This window comes from Babylonia areolata, chromosome 1 (assembly GCF_041734735.1).
Source record: "Babylonia areolata isolate BAREFJ2019XMU chromosome 1, ASM4173473v1, whole genome shotgun sequence".
Lineage (NCBI taxonomy): Eukaryota > Metazoa > Mollusca > Gastropoda > Neogastropoda > Buccinidae > Babylonia > Babylonia areolata.
The window spans coordinates 26,728,752-26,737,133 of NC_134876.1; the positions used below are offsets into that span (position 1 = coordinate 26,728,752).

The following is an 8,382-nucleotide window of genomic DNA, read 5'->3' on the forward strand; positions in this document are numbered from 1 at the left end:
ACAAAATGATGTAAGCGGCTTTGCGTTCAAACTGGGAGTGACGTCGCACATTCTGTGCACGGGTTAGTTGCGAAAACTGTCATCTGCTAATACAGCTTGTGTGTGAGGCAAGTTTTGAAGCAAGCATAGTGCTTGGTTACATCTTTCCCCATCTTTTGAAATCCATCGTCCGCGATGGTCAATTAAAAGTAATTCTTGTGAGCAGACTTCGCTGAGCATCAGACAAGAATTTTTGAGCAGGTAAAGGGAGGGCACATGATGACATCGAGGGCTGAGTTGGACACCAAGTTTTCTGTGGAGTAGAAGTCGGAGTAGTGTTCCACCCATCTCTCCATCTGCTGGCTAGGATCGTTGATTACTTCACCAGTGGAGGATTTGAGGGGAGCAGTCTTGCTCTGTGTTGGTCCCAGTGCTTTCTTGATGCCATCATATATCCCTCAGATGTTGCCTCTTCCAGCAGCGTTCTGTATCTCTTCGCTGAGCTCTGTCCAGTACTCATTTGCTCATCACCTGGCATTAAGCTGAACCTTACTCATGGCAGCCCTGAGGATTTGCAGGTTCTTCTCACTGGGTGATTGTTTGTACTCGGTGAGTGCAGTGCGCTTGGCCTCAGTAATGGGAGTCATCTCTGATGATTTGGCCTCAAACCAGTTGTGGGATTTCGCAGTTTTCTTCCCAAAGGTGGCCATAGCAATGCGATGGTGTCTCGTAGCGTTTCCCATCTTTCTGTGGCAGAGTCTCTTGGCTGCAATACATTGAATTCTCTCTCAGAGGCCTCTGCGAACTGTTCTATAAGATCTGGCCGAGACATCTTGCTGACGTCAATGCGAGAGTTCCCTTTTTTCTTTGAGCAGTGGAACTTCTTTGGTTGCAGTCTGATCTTGCAGCATACCAGAGAGTGGTCCGTGTCACAGTTTGCGTTGTGGTAAGAGCAAGTGTGGAGAAGGTTTTTGATGGCAGTTCATCTTACTACGATCAGATCCAGTTGGTACCAATGTTTTGAGTGCAGGTGCCTCCAGGAGACTTTGTGTTGGGGCTTTGTCCTGAAGAAGGAGTTGGCGATGCACAGTTCATGGCAGGCACAAAACTCAAGTAGTCGCTGTCCGTTCTCAATCATTTTCCCCACTCCAAAGGAAACAAGACAGGAGAGCCACGAATCGTCGTCTGCACCCACTCTGGCATTGAAGTCGCCCAGGAGAACAAGTTGTTCTGTCCTGGGGATGTTCCTTGTGGTTGATGCAAGATTTTTGTAGAACTCATCCTTGGGCGTTTGGAGAGGCAGACAGAGTTGGAGCATATGCGCTGACGAGAGTGACATAGCCTTCGGAGGTGTTGAGGCGGAGAGTCAGGAGTCGTTCTGAACCGCCGTTGCCTGGTTCGATCATGTTCAGCAGGCTGTTCCTGACCGCAAAGCCTACTCCGTACTCTCTTGGGGCATCAGAGCTCTTTCCTTGCCAGAAGAAGGTGTAGTCCCTCTCCTTTAGTGTTCCTGAGTCAGCCAGCCGTGTTTCCTGCAGAGTGGCAATGTCCACATTTAGTCTCTTTAACTTGCTGTTTATGACGGCCGTCTTTCTGGCGTCACTGATGTCTTGCAGATCTTGGGAGAGCCCAGGCATTGCCCGGACATTCCAACAGGCCAGTTTCATTTTTGATCCGTTTCTTGAAGTTTTCTTTTTGCCTGGTGCGGAAATTAACGACCTGCTTGTCGGATATTCTCCTAATCTTCATACACCCATAGAAGAAGGCAGGTCGTGGCGGGACAGCACCTAATTGGCTGGGGGCTGCCCAGCTTGGGCGGACGGTAGCTGTCCAGTGGGACGTGAGGGTCCCTCCAACCGTCAAAAGCAACCCCTGGCGTCGGCTGTACGCCAATTAACTTATAACCGGAAACTTGCTTCACGTATTGTTCTGACGCTAGTGCTAGTAGCGAAGCTGGAGTGTCCTCTCCAGGTTGTAGGCGCAAGGTGTTTGTGGATGGATGGACGGATATAAGCTTGGGCAATGTAATATGGAAGACATGCTGTTGCCCATGCAGCTTGTCCCCTCTCTCCACCTTGCTGACAGAGCCAAAGGAACAGCAAGGCTGTTACGTTTTGGTGCCAACGCGGCCGCAGCAGCTGCCGGAAAGTGACAAAGTTTGCCATCCAACCGCCTTAGGGGCCCCACACCGGATTTTCTGTCAGGGTTTACTCCCTTAGCTAGGTGGCCGCAGGTAGTTCTCCAGAGCTGGCGCCCTTTGATGGGTTATTTATTTCCACCAGGGTGTCTAGCCACCCTCCTCACCATCCTCCTGAGAGGACTGGTGGGGTGCTGGTTTAGTCGCCAACAATTCGACCCTGTGACAGGTAGTACTGGGATCCAGGTTACCAGTAGCAGATATATCATCTGACCTGACACTGATAATGTAATGCAGTTCATAGAATGAGAATGTGTGTGTGTGTGTGTGTGTGTGTGTGTGTGTGTGTGTGTGTGTGTGTGAATTATTGTAGTATTTTGAACTTGTCGAACACGGTGAGTGTAACAAGCATCGTCAGCTAAACTCCAATGACCGACTTCACTGATCTGAAAATAGAAGTGTACCGACTTACGTCGCATCAGTCTCGGGGTAAATGACGCCCCATTTTACCATCTAGTTTGATAGTTTAAAGATGATATGAAAATTGAGTATTTTATTAAACTAATAACATGTATAGCGAAGTACACGTACTTCTAAACGTCGTATGAAGTGAAAAGGACTTAATTTTGAAAAAAGTCAAGACTGGAAATTTTTACGTTTCATCAAGGGTACAAAGTCTCATGGTTTGTTATTTTTAACTGAAAAAGAATTGGTGATTCCAACTGATTTTGTTGATATTTTTATGGCAGTTTGGGGCATAATCCAGTAAGTGATGAGGTGTTCACAAATCTTTCTCTGAATAAATATTTAACGGTCTCGTTCTCCAACTTTAAATCTCGTGTTATCGTGTATTGTCGATTAAATGTTGGATTGAACGGGCAGGTCAACAACTTGAAACAAAATGGCGACCTTTGCGTTCGCGAGGAATAATAGCACACACTTTGAACATGTATAAATGTGTGTATGCAATTGATTTTTGCCCATGATCTTCAGGGCTCAGCCAATAGATCTATAAATCCACTCGTAGTATTGATTTTAGTATTTTCCGAAAAAGACCACTTGGGCGAATGAACATAGTGATAGCCCTGTACACTGAGGGTAAAACACATAAGCTTTTTATATATTAGTATAACTTCAAAATGTAATGTTTAAGATGAGAAAGATCAGTTTAAAACAAATTAAACCCCCTAGCATTAATTACAGATTAATTTCCCTTTTTTACTAGCTGCACCAAAGAGATGCACCAGAAATATAAATTCCATGCCGACAGTAGCAAAGAAGTTCCTGCTTGAACAAAAAATGATAAAAATGACTGCTATTGATGGTGTGTCAGAATATCAGATCAAAGTGCCAAGTTTAGTGAAAAACAAAACCAAACCATAAATTCATTTTGCATATAATTTGGCTTCTTTTTATATTTTTTGTGCCCATCCCAGAGTTGCAATATTATTTTAAACAAGATGACTGGAAAGAACTGATTTTTTCCTATTTTTATGCCAAATTTGGTGTCAACTGACAAAGTATTTGCAGAGAAAATGACAATGCTAAAGTTTACCCCCCCCCCCCCCCCCACACACACACACACAGACAACTAAACACTGGGTTAAAATATAGACACACTTTGTTTACACAAGTGAGTCAAAAACCCACACTCCCTTGCATGCTCTTACACACACACACACACACACACACACAGAGTAAGTGGATGGTTTATCTTTGAGCTCAGTTCTGGGTCATCAGGTCATGCAATGCGGTGAAAGATATCTGGATCTGCGAATGGAGAACAGCAGATTGTTCAGAGTTGTGTTTTGTGCTCACAGGTAAGAAGAGTTGGCCGTGAACAAACGAACGTGACACACTGGTAACGTTCCAATTTTTTGACAGGCACGGAGTCGTCGTTTGGAAGATGTGGCCCACAGCTGTCGTCCTGGCGTGCCTGCTGGCCGTGACGTCATACGTGGTTCAGACATCGGAGGCCAAGAGAGTGGTCACCATCCCCTTTCCTTTCACCAGTCACAGCAAATACCACACCAACGTTGCCCGTGCTCTGGCCAGCAGAGGTCACGACGTGTGGGTCGCTCTGCCTGTCTACATCCTGGAGAAACAGTATCTGGATACTGCTGGCTTCAGCTTCTTTTCCTATGACACCATGCCTGATCTGGAACACACGTTACAGTCAATAATGAGTGATAGCTATTTTCAAAACAAACCAGAAAATATTTTTGAATTTTTGAGAATCAGTAAAGACATCTTTGATGTCCTGTTGAGAAACGAATCCTTCATCCACACAATTGAGGAAAAACGTCCGGACTTGATTGTGATTGACAACATTGCCTCGTTCTACGCCATGAGCGTCATTCCCTACCGACTGGGAATCCCTTTTGCTTTCATGGGGTCTGTCTACTACGCACCCACATGCAGAATACCTTTCTCCACAGCAGACGCACCTCTGGTCATTCTGCCATACAGCAACAAGATGAACTTTTTTCAGCGACTACACAACACTCTTTTTTTCTTGCTTCTTGCACTTTACAACCCTTCTATACCTGATGATGCTGTGTCGACATATGCACCCAAAATGAAGTATTTACCTTTAATCGAACTCGCGAATAAAGCTGAAATCTTCGTAGTGGAAACAGATCACGTGTTGGACTATCCCAGGTCAACACTGCCCAATGTCAAACTGATTGGTGGCACAGCAACAGGACCAGCCAAAGCCCTGCCACCTGAGTTCCAATCCTTCATGGACAGTGCCAAGGAGGGTGTAGTGATTGTATCCTTTGGCAGCTACGTGCTCGGCCTTCCAAAGCACATCAGTGACAAGATCCTGCAGGTTCTGCTGCAGCTGCCCATGAAGTCAGTCTTCAGGTCTAACCTGACATCTCCCGATCCCAAGAAGATCCTGACAGCGCCGTGGATACCTCAGAATGACCTGCTGGGTCATCCACACACCAAAGTGTTTGTCAGTCACTGTGGGAAGAATGGTCAGTACGAGGCTTTATACCACGCTGTTCCTATCGTGGCCACACCTCTCTTCATTGACCAACCCTACAATGCAGAACGTGCTCGAGTGAAAGGTTTTGCTGAGGTACTGGACCTTAACACATGCACAGCTGAGCAGATGAGGTCCAGCATTCTGACAGTTGCCAACGAACCAAGGTACAAACAGGCTGTTGTTAAACGTTCCCGTCTGTTCAGAGAGTTGTATGGACTTCCCATGGAGACGGCAGCGTACTGGTTGGATCACGTGATGGAATATGGTGGTGACTACATGCGTTCTGCCGGCCAACAGATGCCTGTCTATCAGTATGTGCTGCTGGATGTCTTCCTCTTCATCCTTGCTGTACTGGCACTGGTTGTCGTGATGGTCTACTGTGCGATACGTGCCCTCTGCAGATGCTTCCAGAAGAAGAAAACAAAGGCAGAGTGAATTAGTACTGACACTGGTTGTTGGTCTTGTCGTCGTACTTGTCTGTGTCAGCTGCAGGTGTTTCCATGAAAGAATAACTGTGCCCAGTACTACACAAGTTTCTTCCTGTATGAAAGATTTCAAACATACGAAAAGAAGTGACTGTAATCAGTTTACAGGCATCAGTAGCGTTAATCAGTAATATTAACAACAAAAAAGGAGTGAACATTTATTTTGGTTATCACTATGATAACACTGTGTCAGCAACAGGTAGTCCTGTTGAACGCACTGGTACTGACATACACCCTTGTCGCCTTCTTCACCACTGTGGTGTTCATGTCTAAGACGGCCACGAGCATTTGCATTAAACATAGTTGTATGTTCTGCCTTAGAATTGCATAAAACATTGTTGTATATTCTGTTTTGAATGCATAAAACATTGTTGTATATTCTGTTTTAAATGCATTAAACATTGTATATTCTGTTTTGAATGCATAAAGCATTGTTGTATATTCTGTTTTAAATGCATCAAGCATCGTTGTATATTCTGTTTTAAATGCGCACTGCTACAAGGCTACTGCAAACGGGCTGGAAAGAGAACAAATGGATGCTACAAACGGTGATTTTCTACTAGTGATTTTTTTTTTTTATTCAGGTGTGTAAACAGAGTCAATGTAATGGCATGATATCTGTGTCTGTGTGTTATTAAACTTATACACTCTCACTAGAAACTGACTTCACTTGTCCAACTCTCTCTCTCTCTCTCTCTCTCTCTCTCTCTCTCTCACACACACACACACACACACACACACGTGCATGTCAGGGGTTAGGGTTGCATTCTCAGTCCTCTTCTGTTTTCTCTTTTTCTGTCTGATTTACAAAGTGCATTGATTAACGAAGACACAAGGGGCATTGATGTATTTTCAGATCAAAATTTAATGGGAATTCTGCTTTTGATGTATGCAGATGATATCGCACTGGTTTCTGACTCGGTGATTGATCTCCAGAAGAAAATTGAATGTCTTGAACAATATTGTCGTAGATGGGGCCTTAAAGTGAATATGGATAAGACAAAGGTAGTTGTTTTCAAGAACGGTGGTTTTCTTAGAGATTGTGAAAAATGGTGTTATGCTGGTAAACAGATCAAAATTGAACCCAGTTACAATTACTTAGGAGTAATTTTTTTCTGCCACATTAAACTAGTCCAAATGTGTTGATAATCTTTCGGGAAAGGCACTCAGAGCCGTAGCAGGGATTAAAAGACTGTATTTCAAGTTACAATGTGTGCCAGTTGATTCTATTTTCAAAATCTTTGATGTCAAAATCAAACCAATTTTGTTGTATGGCTCCGAGATACGGGGTTTTCAGCGCTACGAAGCCATCGAAAAGGTACAAATAAAACTATGTAAAATGATTTTGGGTGTGGGTAGAGATGTTAGAAATAACATTGCCATTGGAGAGTGTGGTCGGTTTCCCGTTTATGTTGATGCTTATGTGCGGCTTATCAAATATTGGTGTAGACTTAACAATTTATCCCAAGACCGATACCCAAAACAATGCTATATGTTACTCATGCATGATTACAATGGAAGATACAACTGGGCAGCTCAAATAAGGACTATATTGTGTAAATTTGGATTCGGGTATGTATGGGCAATACAAGATGCGGGTAATATTGAGTATTTTCAAAGGATCTTCAAGGACAGACTAGATGATTTTCGCCAAAACTGGCATGAATCTGTTGTGAAAGAAGGTGATTACTGTTTATATCATCCAGAAATTATAAGAGCTAGTTACATTGGTGAGTTAGATAATCATGAGCATCGTCGCGTTCTATGTCTGATTAAGTCAAATCGTCTACCACTTGATGGAATCCCTCATTTTGGTAATCGTTTGTCAGATCCGATTTGTAAATATTGTAATTTGAATAATATTGAAGATCTTGTACATTTTCTTTTTGTTTGCCCCAGATATGCAACACTTCGTAAAATATATATACCACTTTATTATCACCGTTTTCCATCATAAGTTCAGTTGCTATGTAGAAGTGGGAAGTTATCCTTCAAGGTTGCTGTGTTCATTTGTGGATCTTTGAAGCTCAGATGCAACACTTAATGTTTGATGTCTGTATGCTCACCTTGTGCTGCTTATCCCATGTAGAATTTCACTTCTCCTGTCCATATGGGCCAGATGGCCTGAAAAGACTGCATCAAAGTTATTGTTGTTATTGTTTGTTATTGTTATTATTGTTGTCATTGTTACACACACACACACACACACACACACACACACACACACACACACACACACACACACACATTATTATTTTCATTGATGGCTTGATGTAAAAAAGCAATTGTTGCTTATTCAATTTACCATTATGAAATAAAATCTTGACTTGACTTCACACCCCCCCCCGCCCCACACACACACACACACAAATACACACACTCGCACAAGGGGTAGGGAAGAGAGGGGTGGGGACAGGGGGTAGGGAAGAGAGGGGTGGGTGGGGACAGGGGGTAGGGAAGAGAGGGGTGGGTGGGGACAGGGGGTTGGGAAGAGATGGGTGGGGACAGGGGGTAGGGTATTGAAGAGAGTGTTTTTGTGGGGTTTTGTTTGTTGTTGTTTATTGTATCTCCCCATTTTTTCTTCTGGTTTTTTTGTTTTTCAGATGGCTTGATTTAAAATAAACAGTCGTTGCTTATTCAATCACCATCTCAAAACAAAAATTTTGACCTGACTTGTCTTGACACACAAACACGTGTGTGTGTGTACGTGCGCGTGCATGCATAGATGGATGAATGTGTGTGTCACACTGTGTGCGCGCGTGTGTATGTGTGTCAGTGTATGTGCA

The 8,382-nt window shown here is 43.7% G+C and overlaps 1 protein-coding gene across 1 annotated transcript in view; it reads left to right on the plus strand.

The window, feature by feature from the left end:
• LOC143291667 (2-hydroxyacylsphingosine 1-beta-galactosyltransferase-like) overlaps positions 1-6,166 on the plus strand; it is a 10,081-nt gene extending 3,915 nt beyond the window's left edge. The window contains exon 2 of the mRNA XM_076601670.1: positions 4,001-6,166. Coding sequence (XP_076457785.1) covers positions 4,023-5,546 — 1,524 coding nt within the window. The 5' untranslated portion in view covers positions 4,001-4,022 and the 3' untranslated portion in view covers positions 5,547-6,166. The remainder of the gene's footprint in view (positions 1-4,000) is intronic.
• The last annotated feature ends 2,216 nt before the right edge of the window (positions 6,167-8,382 follow it).